Source organism: Rhipicephalus microplus, chromosome 3 (genome assembly GCF_043290135.1).
Source record: "Rhipicephalus microplus isolate Deutch F79 chromosome 3, USDA_Rmic, whole genome shotgun sequence".
Classification (NCBI taxonomy): Eukaryota; Metazoa; Arthropoda; class Arachnida; order Ixodida; family Ixodidae; genus Rhipicephalus; species Rhipicephalus microplus.
Window position 1 is genome coordinate 89,954,872 of NC_134702.1, and position 17,382 is coordinate 89,972,253.

General features: G+C 46.3%; 1 protein-coding gene across 1 annotated transcript; it reads left to right on the top strand.

The window, feature by feature from the left end:
- The first annotated feature begins 462 nt into the window (after positions 1–462).
- Positions 463–16,171, top strand: LOC142802866 (uncharacterized). The gene is made up of 7 exons (XM_075887932.1): positions 463–626; positions 4,329–4,398; positions 6,233–6,372; positions 10,093–10,231; positions 12,667–12,840; positions 13,884–14,015; positions 15,626–16,171. The coding sequence occupies exons 1-7, from the start codon at positions 463–465 to the stop codon at positions 15,818–15,820; spliced, it is 1,014 nt and encodes a 337-aa protein (XP_075744047.1). The 3' UTR covers positions 15,821–16,171.
- Positions 16,172–17,382: the final 1,211 nt, after the last annotated feature.

Consider the following 17,382-nt stretch of genomic DNA (forward strand, 5'->3'; position numbering starts at 1 on the left):
CTGGCGAACACCACCTCACCTAACAACCCAATCATCGGGGCCCGAAGGCTTGGTTGCACATATGTAGTGACGCTCACATTTGAGCGCCGCAATATCCCAAGGCTCGTCTTCTTCCTCAACGAAGCCACCTTGGGGCAGCAGTGTAGGAAACCCAACGAACTTTGTGTCATGTGTGGAAAGCCTGGACACCAAACGGACGTGTGCCCTGTGTTCGTGTCGAAGACCCAACGGTGTTCGCTTCGCGGCAAAACTGGACTGAACGTGTCGCCCCCACACTAGTGTCATCCAAGCTGTGCGCTCTGTGGCGGGTCACACACTACCTGCTCTCGTGACTGTCCACGCAGATATCGCCAACCAGCCTCCGCCAAGCCTTTGGTCCAGCAGGCTGGCCAAGCTCGCGACCACAGTCTGACACCATCTGGTGACCACAAGGAACAACGATAAGCAGCAAAGTGGCTCGCAATGACACCACCGCCAGATCATAACGGCCTCTATCCAACAAGTGGGCGGCGTCCCGATCCAAATTGCGGTCCTGGTCCAGGGGACCCCAGTCAGCCCAGAAGCACACCAAGCACGACAAGACCTCTGCAACACCGTCCCTGGCCCTCTAGTCGACGGCTCCTCAGGCGAGCTGGGCATCAAAGGTCGCCTTCCAGGGTACACAAAATAGATCTCAAACTGCAGAAACCCCGTTAATCGAACAGCTCATAAGCACTATTGAGAAACAGAATCGACCGCTAGCCCAACTGCAGCCGCTAGTTTTGCTACAAAAGCAGGAAATTCACAGTCTTCGACAGGCAACTACACAGAGAAATCAGTGTCCCCAGACATCTTCTGCAACTTCCGCAGACTGCGAAAGGCCCGTGGCACCTCTAGGACACCAGAAACTGACATTGGATCTATCTAGTGCAGCAGCTTGACCTCGCAGAATCCAGCCTCAATTGCCGACTTAGTAGAGAAGGCCTGGAAAAGAAATTCAATGCTTTTACAGCAACTATATCTCAGATGATAGAGCAATCAATTCTGAGCCATGTCAGCACACTCGAAGACAAAAATGCGCCGCAATGTCGGGAACTTACAATGCCTTACATCAATCAGATGGAATTAATCCTAAATACAATGGACAATTCACACAACTCAATGAAGGCAAGCATCTTAAGGAGGTCAAGCAGCTGTCTGGGTGGCGTGACATGCCAGCTACAGCCCTGCACAGCCATCTAGATAGCGACGACGCCTCCACCTTGCCCCGTGATGGCTAGCAGAGGTGCGCAGTTTACAGTAATACAGTTGAATTGTCGCAGTTTGCGCCGTAAAGCAGCATCGATGCTTCACTATATTAAAACCTTACAATCAGTGCCAGAAGTAATAGCTTTACAAGGTATCGGTCAACACGCAACCAAACTTTCTATGTATACGGCTTACGCTAGTGCCGACGGCATATCAGCAGTTACGTTCGTCAATAAACAATATGCCACTCTACAGCAAAACCTTGCCCTCAGGGACGCTAGCTTGCAATATATATTCATCTGATTTGTTCTGTCCAACAAGTAACAATTCAATATACGCTCTAAATATATACAGTCACCCAGCGGGCCGACACCATACGTTCGCTGAGGCCATCCGCAAGGTGAAAGCCGTAGCATAACGCGCTGCCCTGCTAGTGCTGGGTGACTTCAACGCCAAACATGCAGATTGGGGTTACATCGTCTAAGATGCGAAAGGGTGCAAGTTGCACAACCTAATGACCATATAAGGGCTCACGCTACTCATGGACGTGGACTATCCCACGCGGATTGGCAACAGCGTATCACAAAACACATGCCCAGACCTTACGATGGCTCTGAATGCTTCGCAACCGAAATGGCTAAACTCCCAGGAAGCGCTGGGAAGTAATCATTGTCTCATCCATACTACCATAACATATGGCCGTCATAAAGCACGCAATAAATCAGTCCAACTTGTAGATTGGCACGCTTTCCACAAAACAGAAAACTTTTCATTTTACCAGCCGCCTGATTCCTATGACAAATGGTCACGAACACTCATTCAGCTGAGAAATGAGGTTATCACAGAAATAAAAACCGACCGGGAAACACCAGCAGCAGCTCAGCATCTGCTGCACCTCTGATACGGAAGACGTCAGCTGATCAGACGATGGAAGCGCCAGAAGTTTAACAACAAGCTAAAACTCCGTATCGCGGAAGTTACAGCACTGTCAGAAGAATATGCAACCAAACTTGCAAAAGATAATTGATTCGCGAAGTGTGACACACTCATGGGTGAATTACACATTAAACCAGCCTGGCCCTTACTCCGGTATCTTATCGACCCAGAACAGTCCCGCGGAGCCGCCCTTCAAAACATTCAGCGAGCAATCCATGCTAACACAGTAGACACTGCTGAACTATTCGAGATCTAAATTGCAAATACATCAATACCTCCGAGATCGCTGACCACGCCCCCGATTACAACGAAATCGCAAACCCGGAAATGGACCTAGATTGCACGGCTGTGGAGATTAGAGCAGCAATTGATATGATGCGTCGTGGAACGGCTCCAGGTCCTGACCAAATTACCACCACCTCTATGGCCAACTTAAGTGACGACATGCTCAATATATTTACTAATCTGATTAATAAGTGTTGGGTCGATGGCACACTTCCTCAGGGATTGAAATCGGACGAAATTACCTTTATTTTCAAACACGGAAAACCGATCAATATGTGTAACCTTCGTCCCATTTCCTTAACCTTCTGCGCCGGCAAGGTAATACCGAAGGCACTGTACATTCGGTTCGCTGAATACATTGAGGCTAAAGACCTTTTCCCAAATATCATGTTTGGTTTTAGAGCACATTTATCAATAAGCACAGGATGTTCTATTTCACTTAAAGCACGGCAAAATCAATCGCCCCAGTGGAGCCATGACACAGGAGCGCGCCATTCTGGCGATAGACTTTGAAAAAGCCTTTGATAATGTTTGAAGGAGGAGGAGAAAAACTTTATCCCGAAAGGGAAGGGTGCGGTAGTGGAGTGTCAGAGGAGCCTACCCAGCGTAGTTTGGCACTCGGCTATCTTGGCTAACCTGGCTAAAACGGGAAGCGGTCAACGCGCATACGATTACGTGAGCAACTTCCTGCACAACCATCAACTGAACATATGAGTAGGCGGCTCTAAATCAGCCCTCATCACAATGGGAGATTCCGGAACACCGCAAGAGGCCATAATTTTGCCCCTATTATTCAATATCGCATTACTGGATTTTTCTAGAGCACTCAGCGAAATACCCGAAACCAAGCACGCAATATACGTTGATGACGTTACCATATGGACGAACACCGGCAGCATATGACAGATGGAAGAAACGCTTCTATGGGTCACGGATACTGTGGAACGCATTGGTCGAACGTGCGGGCTTCGCTGCTCCTCCTCTAAATAAGAATTGCTGGTATTCAGGCAGCGCGGCAATTAGATTCCTTTGAATATCCAACTTGATCAATCCCCAGTGAAGGAAGTAGAAACTATCCGCGTCCTCGGAGCGTACATTATTAATCAGGGCAACAACAAGGTAGCGATCAAAAAGTTGCATCATACCTGTACAAGTATTGCCAATTGCCAATTGACACCGAGGCATGAAGGAAGCAGACATATTGCGTCTTGTACGAGCCTATGTGATCAGTCTCTTCACTTACAGCCTTCAGTACCTGCGCATCCTGAAAAAAAAAAGATGAACGCAAATTAGACCGTCTACTTCGACTTTCATTTTGGAAAGCCCTCAATCTACCCAAATGGGCCATGAATGGCAGATTACTTGCGATTGGCATATATAATACATCTCGACAGCTCTTCGAAGCTCAACACACAAACGAAGTGATTCGGCTCGCACGTACCATGGCAGGTTGTGCCACGCTAGACGCTCTTGGCATAAATCCACCAATGCAGGTCACCGGTGAACTATCACTGGCACAAGAATGGCAAAAGGAAGTCAATGTTCGGCCTTTGCCACGCAACATGCACCGCGTCCTTCACAAAAACAGACGAGCTGCCAGAACCAAAGTATATGACAAATATTCAGATTGTGAAGACGCCTTCTTTGTGGATGCCACCGGACCCGTGCATAACCACGCCACGGCAGCTGTGGTAAACAGGAGAGATGTCGTGGACTGCATCTCAGCTAGCGGAGTAGACATCACAGCCATGGAAGAGCCCGGTTTAGCCTTAGCCATGCGTAACCCAAAAGCAACTTTTGTCGTCACGTATTCCTAGATGGCGTATCGCAATTTTGCCAGAGGTCAAGTCTATAGGTTAGCACATTCAATTCTCCAACAGGCTGCGGCCCGTCGTCAAGAGGGTCAGTGGATACAACTGCTATGGGTACCAGGGCACACAGGAGTTGGAGGCATGAACGCGCTCATGCCCACGCCCGCGATCTTTTACACCGGGCCTCCGTTGCTTCATCCACAGTGCACCTTCTTGCTGACCAGGACGATCCCCAGCCTCTCCTTTCGTGTACTGACATCTCGCAACACACGAGGCTGAGTAGACGCACTCAACCCTCACCTTACCCTAAGTTAGACAAGGCATCGCAAGTCACGTGGAGACGACTACAATCATCAGCATTTCCAAATCCTTCTGTATTGTCTAAGATAGACCCTTCAATGTATAATCCGCAGTGAAAATTCTGTCCCCAGACAGCCACTTTATTTCATATGGTCTGGAAGTGCTAAAATAATCTCAGTATACCGGCCAATCATAATTCTACATCAGTCGAGTGGGAAGCGACCCTGCCCAGCTCTGACCCAGTGCACCAACAAGCCCTGGTGTACCGAGCCCGGACGGCGGCAAGAGCCAATGGTCTTCCAGACTAGGAGGCCCAACCACTATAGCGACTTATTTATTAACAATAAATGTTTTATTCTCTCTCTCTCTTTCTCTCTCTCTCTTTCTCTCTCTCTCTTTCTCTCTCTCTTTCTCTCTCTCTCTCTCTCTGAGAAATCACGCAGGCCAACGCGTGGCAATTATGACAACGCTAAGTGTCCATGGGCACGCTTTCTTGTGCATCAGAAAGCTTCCTGTAGGCTGAAAAAATACTATCAGACTTTTTTGTGGCGCTGCTCAATTATGATATTGCTTAGTTTTATTTCTCATTATTTAACTTCTTAATTGAATTGTACGAGAAGTAGGTAGAGTAAAAAAAAGTCGCACGCATCTTCCCATGGTGTAGAACTCGAGTAAATGCGTCACAGAGTGTTGGTGGTAGTGGTGGTGGTGGTGGTAGGGAAGGGGAGGACGGGGGGGGGGGTCTATTTTGCTTGTTTTCTAATTTATTGAATGAAAGAGAAGCGTTGCTTTACACCAGTGGTGAGACGCTGATGTTCGGTTGTGCCCCAATGCTGGTTGAAGGTACTGTTGCTTCCATCGCATCTACTCGAGCCAAGCAAAGCGTCCAGTCAGACGAAAGCCAAGTAAAGACGGCCTTGCAATGAATTCCGAACGCGCGATCCAGTGCCTACATATATGGAGTGTCCAGTGAACGTTTGTGCAGCGCGAACAGTTGGTTTTTACTAGCAGCCGACGCCTGAGTCAGCCTTGCGATGCGAGAGGAGGAAGGGGGGGGGGGACAGTCGGCACGAGACTCGCGACGCGAGCATGCGCAGTGGGGGTGTAGATGAAACCGCCGACGCCGGATTCGCAAGTAGGTGCGACTATATAATGCTCAACATCTAAAACGAGTGTCAGAGATAGCTTGGGTGTCATTCGGCTGTATTTGTTACCGCTATCAAAAAAAGTTATGCATCTAACCCACAACATTTCAATTGTTCTCGGTACGTTGCGAAGAATCGAAAAACAAAAGAAATACACCATCATCACTTTTAACTGCGTTGTATTACTGGTTCTGCCCACTTGTTTTATAATCAAGCAGTGTTGCTATGACACTCACAAATGCTAGTGCCGCCATCATGAACCGCAAAGCCATCATGTCTACTAACGAGGCGAAAGATAGTTAAGAAAAAATTGCACTAAGTACAGGTAAATTGCTAGTGCGTGCTACTGGAAGGTAAATTTTGCAGCCTTCCGAACGTTGGCCGTGTGTACTCACTGAACCACAAGGTTGTTTGTTGTTGTTGTCGTCGTCATTGTTGTTGTCGGAGTCATTGTTGTTGCTCTTGTTCCTGCCATTGTTCGTGTTGTTGTCCCCGTTGTTTGTTAATACATCGTATTCCTTACTGCAGATTATGCGAAGGCAGCAGCAGAGAATGAAACAGAGCTTTCCTGCGCCCCCTGCACCATACCGTGGCTTCGTCGTGCTCGGTTTTCGTGTCTGGCCAGACTCGCAGCTTGACTTCGTCTACGAGCTTCAAAGGCAGCACGCGTACGGGGCCCTTTTTTCCTCCCCATTTATTTCCAGAAACACGAAGTCCTACCCACGGGATAGAGACGTCATGAATTGCAGTTGCCGCGCGTCAAAGCGGCTTACGCGGGCCGAAACCGTTTTCTAGCATCTTGTGGGTCGACAATGACGCGTAATGATCGGGAGTAAAGGGCAACAATGCACACAATTACTGACCAAAAAGTGAAAACTGCTGTTGCACAGCTTAACATGCGCATGTTACATGCGCATGTCATCATTTAATTATACAGGCTTGTATCATCAATATAAGTTCGCATCTGTCACCCCAAGACAGAGTGAGCGTTCATGTCACTGCCAAAGAGTGCACTTTTGTTCAAAGTTCCCGTCAACAAGCTCCGGCGTTTTTTTTTTTCTTTCTGCACCCACAAACAACTTCGCGCATTTTTCGTACGCCTGACCAACCTCCTTCCACGCGCACCGACGTCCACTCGGTGATCGGCAATGTTGGCTTCATTACTCTTTGTTCTGACCTGGTTTAGACCAATCGACGAGCTCCGTTCTGCGTCACGTCGCCGATCGCCGAGTTGACGTCACTGCGCGTTGAAGAAGGTTGGTCACGCACTGGAAAAATGCGCGAGCTTTTCCTGCGCGCTTCGGAATCTGTTGACTGGCCCTTTCAAAAATGGCTGATCTAATACACCTGCTTTTGTTACCGAGCAAAAGCAATGAAGCGGAACTTAATCACTAAGACATCTATACCAATTGAGTCTAATGAGTAGTTATTGTACACGGTCCTAGCTCGATGGTGTTTGCTATTAAAGATGCAGCCATTATTCGCCGGTGTCGTTCTCCATCATAGTATTATTGGGTCTCTAAGTGACTGATGAAAAAGACAGGGCTGGTGATGCTGTACAAAAAGCAGCATTAATTATTAAGAATTACTCCTCGTCAAAGTGTCGTATTTGTCGAGCTGGTACAAGCAGGACCTATACTCCATTACTAGCCCATACGTCAGTGTAGCTTCTCGCGCCGGATGCCCCGCCGCGGTTGTCTAGTGGCTAAGGTACTCGGCTGATGACCCGCAGGTCGCGGGATCGAATCCCGGCTGCGGCAGCTGCATTTTCGGAGGAGGTGAAAATGCTGTAGGCCCGTGTGCTCAGATTTGGGCGCATGTGAAAGAACCGCAGGTGGTCGAAATTTCTGGAGCCCTCCACGTATACGGCGTCTCTCATAATCATATGGTGGTTTTGGGACGTTAAACTCCACACATCATCACTCTCGCGGCCCTCCACTACTAGCATCAACACCGGTTGATTGATTATATGTGGGGTTTAACGTCCCAAAACCACCATATGGTTTTGAGAGACGCCGAAGTGGAGGGCTCCGGAAATTTCGACCACCTTGGGTTCTTTAACGTGCACACAAATCTGAGCACACGGGCCTACAACATTTCCGCCTCCATTGAAAATGCAGCCGCTGCAGCCAATATTCGAACCCGCGACCTGCGGGTCAGCAGCCGAGTACCTTAGCCACTAAACCACCGCAGCGGGGCCGCATCACCACCGGGAACAATACAATGCCGATGTTGCTATTAGGTTTCATAAAAATGCTGCGCAGTGAAGTATAACCACACTTCTTCGCAACAGCAGCTGCGATGACTATGTCGTAAACATTCTCGGCTGCTGACGTCAAAAGACGTGCGTTCTATCCTGGCCGGGGTGGTCCCACTTTGATGGAGGTGAAATACTACAGAGGTGCGTGTATTGTGCGATATCACGGCACGCTAACGAATGCCAGATAGTCGAAAAACTTATTCGCATGGGTCCTCTCTGGCAGCTCCATGGGCTCAGTTATTTTGACAGAGACGTTGAACTCCTAGACCTTCCATCACCTTATGGCAAGCGCAGGTGACTCGTGAGTCAACTCACGCAGACCCACTGATACCTTGGTCGAGCCGTGAGTCTGAGTGTCGATTAGTCCCGGTGAGAAACCGTGATTTTCATGAGTTTGAGTCCGAGTCACTCCTGCTGAGATTAATTCTAGTGAGTCTATAGTGAGCCTTACTCTTAGTGACTCCGCTTGGGGAATATTTTGGAGAGCGTGGGTTTGGGTGAGTCTAATGGACAAGATATATTTTATGAGTGAGTCTGAGTGAGCCCCACATTTTTGTGCCGACCTATGGTGGTAACTAATGAAATTCTGCATTATTATCACCCTTGCGTATGTTCCCGTTTCTACACGCATACTCACGCATACGATAACATACTAGCATTCATACTCCAGCTAGATATTTATTGATCCCAAGCGTCAGCCATGCGCGGGTGAGTTACCTCGACCTTCGCCGACAGATTTTTCACGGGAATTCTCGATAAAGGTATCTCGTGGATCATCTATTTTTTGTAAAAATGACCCTTTGGATTGCAGACGTATTTCAAAGTACGAGATGAAAGTGCACCCAGCGTAGCAGTGATTATGCGAGAAAATACTGCTAAAGAGCATTGATAACTTGTGTCTGTGAAGTTAAATTTACGCTGATGCACACATAAGTCGACTTGCTCAGTTTCAGATGAAGTTGAGAGTCTTGAGTCAGAGTGAGTATGATGAAGTAATCTTACAGTGATTACGCGTGAGGAAAATTTTGGTGAGTGTGAGTCTAAGTGAGTTATAGAAGTAAAATATGTTTTATGAGTGAGTGCGAGTGAGTTCTGGAATTTTTGCTGACCTATGTTGGCAAGAGAAGTGATTCCGCGTGCAGCATCAGTGAACTAAGGCTTACACTCGCCGTGTAAGGTCTCGTTCACCGTGTCTATGCACGATATGCCATGAGTTTATTTATTTAGGTATGACTGTTCTTTTCTTCGGTTCTCATCGCTACCTTAGTAATGATCTGTGTTTTCAAGAAGTAATCATCTCTCACGATGCAAATGTGCATGCTAACGGAGGACTGCTTCTTGCCATAGTTTCATGCCGCTATCCACAGAGTCTGAATAAACCAAAATGGGACGAAATAACAAAATATACTGAAAGTAGAAACCCTTGTACTCCTAATTTTGCGTGAAACTGAAAACAGAGATGCCATTGCTGACAGCATCAGTAAACATGATGCATAGTAGCTACACGAAGTCAAAGCAACAAGTTCGCTCCAGCGAGTAGCGTGCTTCAGCTTTGTTGAGATGTGGCGAGGACGTCGTAGGTCATAGGTCCAGAATGACGACACAATACACGTGCTTCAAAGACCTCCAGACGTGGCCGGTATACGCTATAGGACACTGCCAAGAGAGGAACGAAACAGCATGCGCATGATAGATGTACTTATGATATCCATGCCACGTAGTGAGCCCATCTTTGGAACATGCTGGTTATACAGCGTCATAGTTCAATTCTAATACTAGGACGCCAGTTCAAGCCGTACTGATCGATGCTCAGTGAATTAACCACTTTTACTCGCGACATCGCTTGAAAAGTGCTGACACTCACAACTGATCACATAGCGAAAAATCTTGACTCAAGACCAGAGAAGGGACGAATATGTCGCTCGTCTTCGTCCCGTCTCTTGACCTGTGTCAAACTTTTGCGCTACGTGATCAATCATGCATAATCACCATGCCCAACTTGATAGCCTTGCTGGCACTACAGCGCTTAACAATAGTGGAAACGCTAAATTGCATAACGTTTACGACGTAGAGCCGGGGGAAAGAGATATCTGCAGAACCGTACCGGTGGTTTTTCGTGGTCTCGCAGACGCTTTGCGGTCGACGCCTTCATCGTGCAAACTCACATCACCGAGGACGAGTTCACGGTCAACATCAAGAAGTGCATCATCACGGGGCCATCGCCGTACCGAGTGGACGATACTGTCAACAAATACGTCAGGGGCATGGTGAGTAAGGCGCGAAACGCTAGGAAGGGTGTAGACGGTTTTAAGATAGGAAGCGTTGTACCCCGAAAAAATTCCGTTCTCCTCATTTACCAGCTTTTAACTTGAGAACTGAAAGCACGTTCTCAAGCTTTTTTTCAATGGTAAGGAAAGTCTTTCTTTGATTTTTCCGATAAAAGGAACGTGCGTAAAGCTAAAAAGAATCCCTTATCAATTTCACGTAACTAAAAAAACCATTAGTTCAATTTCACGTAACTAAAAAAACCATTAGTTAAATATACTTTGCCAACTAGTGGAAGAAAAATGTAGAAAATAAGTGGGCTGTTTTCTAAAGCACTTTTTTGCCCACCGATGCTATTAGGCACATCGGTGGACGAAACTGGATGTCATCAAGGGTTTGTGTTTATAAGCGGTGAAAGGGTCTGTAGATATGCCACGTCAGCCAAATTGCTCAGAAATATAGATATAGTAACCAGTGCTCTTCGCATATGTTGCGCTTTTGTAGAGCGCAGCAGGCGTTGCAAGATATAACGCCGTTTGATCCCCCCGACGCATTATGAGCAGTAGTTCATATTTAGTATATCTTAAACGGGTCCTGAAACACTTTTATAAGTAGCTATGAAAGGGCTTCACTAAAAGAGTTCGTTCAAATCGACGGCCGCAAAAATGTTTAGAAACCATCAAGCGTGAACGGGGGAACAGGTACTGGTCGTACGCTGTAATTGCTTTCTCTCTTCTCTCGTCCCGTCGAAGAGGTTTCAGCTGAGCAGGAAGAGGTGGCAAGGGGGAAAGAAGTTACGTCACGCTCCTGTCTGCACCTTCAGCACTTTTTATATTTTTTCTTCAAACGCACGGCGTACCATAAGTGAGATCTCGAGCGTGTAAGCAGGCACGTGGTGGCCTCCTGCGGCGGCCACTGTAACCATGTAGCCCACGATGTTCAAATCAGCCAATGACCGTGAATTCGGTTATATGGTGTGGTCATTTGAGTTATGATATCATTTTTAGAAAAAAGACGGAATGATATTCAGCTGACATTAAAAATTATTTCTAAATTCTAAGCTTCAAGTTTCGTTATCACGATTGGCGCACGCGTTTCCACGAGCCTCGACTACCGATCAGCAGCGTTTTCTGCAAATGAAAAAGTACTTCGGGGCCCATCTTCAGAGGCAGTGTTTCACGCTCTGCATAAAGTTGGGTGGTACATGATGATGTATTCGCAAATAGAGGTATAGAGTATATGTTTTCTTTACATTGAAGTCGGGTACAAAAACCTCTCAGAGCTTGATTACTTATTCCAACTCTTTTTATCGCCAATAAATACAAGCGATCTCTTCTTTATTTTTCCGCAACCTGTGCATTTTTTGTCAAGGTCTTTTTTGCAGCCCTAAATCTGTTCCTATCGGGCCCAGATTTTCTCACTTTCTTCAAGAAAAAATGGTAAAGTGCAACGTTCGATGACACAATGGAAAAGTTCCAAGCATGGTTGCTTTAGCTGTTCAAGCATAATGGCAACCAGTTTGATGCAGTTACTGGTACCAAGGTCCTTAAGTTCCCCTTCATCGCACTTGTGAACCCTGCTGGTACTGCTGGTCGTACATGTGTCGCGCTGCAAATCTTTTTCATCGATCATTGCCGCGTCAATTTCACTCTAGCGCATTTCTATGATAATACGACATTCAAATTACTTCACCGTGATAGTCACAGCCCTGAGTGTTCGCAACGTAGATCGTGAACGAGAAGTACGGACACCATACTTCTGCTTTGTTTCAATATATTGGTGTGCATGTTGCACCTCGGTGCCTCACACGTCCCTTGGGAGGTATCTATGTCAATATCCGAACACTTTCGCTAGTAAGAAAGACCAGTGATCAGAAAGTTGAACACTGCGTTGTTGTTTTTTCTTTATATGAAGCTCCTCCCTGTAGCTGTGAATGCCATTGCGAGCGCTCACAACGACAACTACCAGCAAGAGATTAAAAGGTTATCTCATGTTTAGCCAGTTGGAATACTGCCAGAGCAGAACGACGCGCAACTAGTGAGCAAGTGTTTGATTATAATGCAAACGGAAGGACCGCATGGCATATGATATGACCAAAAATAGCTAAGACATGCCACGTCTTGTGAGGCTTGGACCCATGCACATACGACATCAAGGCCTGCATTGTAACGTATAACCACGCGTCAGTTGACACCTACATCCGGCTGAGGCACGGGCGCAACATCGGTGTGGAGGCATCACCAGTGACAAGAAAAGAAGCTCGCACGGGCAACTATCGGTAGATTTCGATTCTATAAGGAGTAGACGACAGTTCTCAAGCAGAAGCCAAGGCCTGCATTACTGTCTGCATAACATGGCCTGCGTAAGTGTATGGTTTCAGACACTGCCTCATTCAAGCGCCTTATACCCCTTTCCGTTAATCTTCCCTATGTTCCAGAGAAGAAGCGTGGATGACCTGGAGAACATCACGAGGATCGACGACTACCCTTCACTCGCCATCTCTTTCTCGCTGTGTACCCGCCAGTACACGGCGCAGACGCCGCCAGCGCGCCTGGATAGGGTCTGCGTTCCATCCGCTGGCATCCCGCCTCCGCCAAGAACGTCGGCGGACGTGAGTGTGCTGGCGGACACATCCCATGAATGTGTTCCCTAAATAAGTGATTCACACAACACAAGTGATATAAGAAGAAAATGGTAACAAATACTGACCATTTACAAAAAATTAAGCACAAGGTAAATTGAGAAGAAAAAGAAATACCCTCATCTTCTCGAAGGGAGCGTGAGGAAATGCGAATGCATAGCGCAGTGTCCACAATGGCGTTTCGCACGTGAGAACCCAGCGGCAAAAGAAAAATGTTTTCTTTTTGTTGCACCATGCAGCGAATAGTGCCATTTGCTACGCGTGCCGTTAAACGCGGTATGCACGTTTCTAGTTCTAGCGGCTTCCGTCCACGATTAAAATAAGCGCGCACTCCCGCAGCTGTTCCTGACAGCGGCCGACGCCGAAGCGTGACATGGCGGGAGCTGCGACTGCTAGGGACGCACACGCCCGCAGCTGTTACTCTAGGAGAGGGTGGTAGACGGATCCCGACGGACGCCTGACATAGCCCGGCTAAGATATGTATTCGCATTTAAAAAGGGAAGAACTGTGTCTGTGCCATGTGTACAACAATGTCGTAGAACAGAGCAAAGCTCATATCAAAAAGAATGACTGTGGGTTGAGCGAAGCATGGTTTTCAACAAAACGAGTGTCCCGCGAAGATTTCGTTCCGCCATGTGGCACAGAGGTTACGGAGCTATGCTGCTGAGCAGAAAGTAAGGTCATCCGGCTCGATCCCCGGGCTCGGCCTTGCCAATTCGATGAAAGCAACGTGCTAGAGGACCGTGTCCTGTAAGTGGCCAGTACACGTAAAAGAACATAAGATGGTTAAGATTTTTAGAACCTTCCACTGTGGCTTCTCTCAACGTAGCTTTGGGACGTGAAACCCCACATATATTAGTCTGCCAGACGACGACACCTATTTGCGAAATCGGGGTGCATGCGTGGAGTTGGATGCAAACACGTCGTGTATATACTTTTGTCGGGAAATGTTACAGCTTCACTCTAAATTCGGAAATACATAACTCTTTTTTCTATCTACTCTCTTCCTGCAGACCTGCCTGGACAGCGAGGACTGGTACAACGGATCAGTTTCTGACGGTCAGCAGTTTGTGATGATGTGCCAGCTGAGCTCGCAAGATGACATAATGACGGCGTACGAAAGCTTGCATACCATTCAGTACAAAGTAGGTCATTTTCGGTTGGTCTCCCTTTGCTTTTGGCATTTGTTCATCTCTATAAACCATTCCATGGCTACACTGCTGTTCAGCGCATAGGCGACGTCCGTTACCTCATGTTCATTGCATTAAACTTGTTCTCCTTTGCACAGCGCGTAAAGCTATGAATCGAGGTAAAAAAAAGCATCCGTCTACATTCGATAGAGATTAGCTTGGCCTAGAACTGATGTCGGTGTTTCTCTTCGTGGGGAGAAGGGCGTTATGGCGCGTTAAAAGAGATGAACTGTTGAAAATGGTCTCGAAATGAATCCACCTTCTTCGACGACAAGGTGAAGGGTGCGCTTTATATCCCCAATCTTGTCATGAATCGCACACGTGTGTACTTCGGGCAAAGTGATATTTTCTCTCACATTGCAGAGGGGCTATGAAATCGACATTACTTCGTACATTCCTGAGTGAGTTATTGGTCTAAACTACACAGCAGCATGTCTCCACTGAATTTCTTGTACATTAAATCTGTATATGACTAAATGACGCTAATATTCGTCTATCTATCGCATATCAGTGAAAACTCCTAGCGCGTACGATTGCCTCAGAAAGTGGTCCAATCTTATTGCTCATGGGTGTTTTATTAAAAATTAAAAGAACACATGGGTTGCAAACGTCAGTTAAGATCTCCGAGCTGACGCAACTAGTTATTGAGAAAGGCTAGCTTAACCGTGCAGGTTGATCTAATAACAAACACCGGCGCCGCATGTGTCGGCTTCACTGGTTAACATCTGTACTGTCCCTTCTAGCGGTAATATCCTCTCTTGATTTACGTCAGATGCAAATTTCACAGCTTGAAGATACCTAATGGTGATTCACTCAGCATTATGTACGTGCGCTCAAAAATTTGTGTAGCAACAGTGACAAAAAAACGTGATTTTCTAACATTAAATCATGATGAACACCAGTTCAGTTGCAGAAATAACATGGCCAACACGCGCGTAATATGGTATCGCACCATATTTAAACAGTATCCACTCATACAAAAATAAACCAAAAAAAGCTGTAAACGGAATTGAGAACATGCTTAAGACTGTTCTTAGAGCAATAAAATACAAATAGGTCATAAAAGAAAAGTATATTTAACGCAGTAAGCTAGTTTGAGAATAGTGACAGAATAGTAACCACATTGCTTGATATGTTCGTGGATATAACTATGGTTGTGCGGGAGGTCACGTATAGGGTATAACAATGTGAGTTTCCCGTACGTCGTTTCACATGACGGTATTCTAAACCACTCGTGCTTCCATTTCTTCAATTTCATATGTCATTAGCAGTTTATACGGCTGCGGATGCCAATTCACGCCATTTTTTTTATAAATGCGATAGTTATTCTCACGAAACCTTGCACAATTCACGCGTTCCTGGCTACGCTGTTGCTCATGCAGTCATTTTGCCTATCCTCGCTATTGCTCACTACATTGTGCCTTTCATTTGTGCTGCGTTTTGTACCTTGAATTGTCACTCGGGCTCGGACGCTTCATTTATCCCCGATATCAAAACAAAAGGGGGAAGCAAATGGTCGTCGCAATGTGTTTATACGAGCGACAAAGCTTCTTCTTCTCTTGCAGTACTGCAGCATCAGGCGCGTGTACGACCAGATCGGCATGGCACTGTTCGACGTCGAGTGCGAAGACTGGGAGAATCAGTGCAACAAGCGGCCGTCGCAGGTCAACCTCACGGGCACCGCCAGGATCGTGGGATCCGCAAACTACACGCACGAGCTCGCGAAAGTGAATATAATTGACAAGCACGAATGCCCGTGACGTCGACCCTGATCCTCATGGTGGAGCAAAAAATCTTACCCAGGAAAAGCAACATTTCACGTACATTGCGCGAACTATTTCGCACTCTGCTGTTGATAGTTCAATTATTGTGACTCAGAGGACATAATTATCATTATCTATCGAGAATGAAGTATGGAGAGTAGCAGCCTAGTTTTGTAAAATAGTAGCGCAGATATATAGACATAAATCAGTAAAAACGAGTGATGCGTAATCTTTGCCGAAACTGTGTGAAGAGCTTTCGCTCAGAAAGCTCATGAGGATGAGAAGTTGTGTAGAAGCTCGGAAACATTTGGTTGGTTGCTCCTGTATGCTCATGTACACTCTTTGAATAAAAAAATATGAAGACGCGGACCACAAGAGATCAAAATATAAGACATTCCAGCACTGAGAACGCCATGCTTTAATTGTTCACAATGAAAGCTGAATCTTGAAGCTGAGTGCTTAATTAGTCCACAATACGTGGCCTAAACGTGATTCTTCCTGGCCAGACGGGCATCCGTCGAAGCCTTGGTTTCATTTTTAACGTATGCTCATTGTATGTTTTAATGTTCAATTTGAAATCCCGCGACCTCAGCTTATATTCATATGCTTTAAGTGCTCGCCTTGAACATAACTTACGATGAAGGCCGTCCTGCACTGGCCTCAAAATATAACCTGGTCAGCAATACCAAGACATATCTTCCTCCTGCAAAGTATTTATCATTTTTTGTATTGTAAAGATGTAATCGCGTATTGCTCGGCACCAACAACCCCTGCGACTTTGGTTATAAACATGTGTTAGTGGATACTGTGGTGTTTTACAGTGCGTTCAACTTACGTTACGATAATGGTTACTCTCGACTGTCCAATATACTAAATAACTGAAAGGTTTACCCAAAATCTCGCGTACGTCTTACATGAATACGCAGTGTCTTTGTGCAATATAGCACGTCAATAGCAGTTTATTAGTTCAAGATTATGTTCCATTGTTTGGTACCACGAGTCGGCAGCGCATTAGCAAGCGTGCAACTACCAGCTCACGGCATCAATAGCCCATTACACTTCGGAAATAGGGCGCCCTAGCACTCCACTATTTTTTAATGAAGGCAAGATGCTTCTTACGTGTTGTCTAAATTGGTGGCTGAATAGGCTTTTCTCGGTGAAGCTGTTCAGTCATCCCGTACGAATATAGCAATGTTTTCAAACTTCTGTTGCCGAAGATATCACTTCTTCTGCGAGACGTTCGTTCATGTCTTTTCATTCCATCAATAAATATTAAACACTCTTCTGAAACAGATGCTATAGTTATTCTGTTTCGCGGGATTTATCGATAAGTCGTTCATGATTGTTTAATAAAGTTATGACCTCATTCCTAAATACGTACACTCATGGTAAAATGTGTAAGACATACGCTGTTTACGGACCTCTTGGAGTCTATACAAAACCACTCGCTTCAATGGTCATGTGCATTCCAAAGTCCGAAGTTCAAGTCCTGCTGGGTGCAACTCTTGCTTCTGAACGGTGAACGTAGAGACGCGGGAATGAAATGGATTGCGATTCAA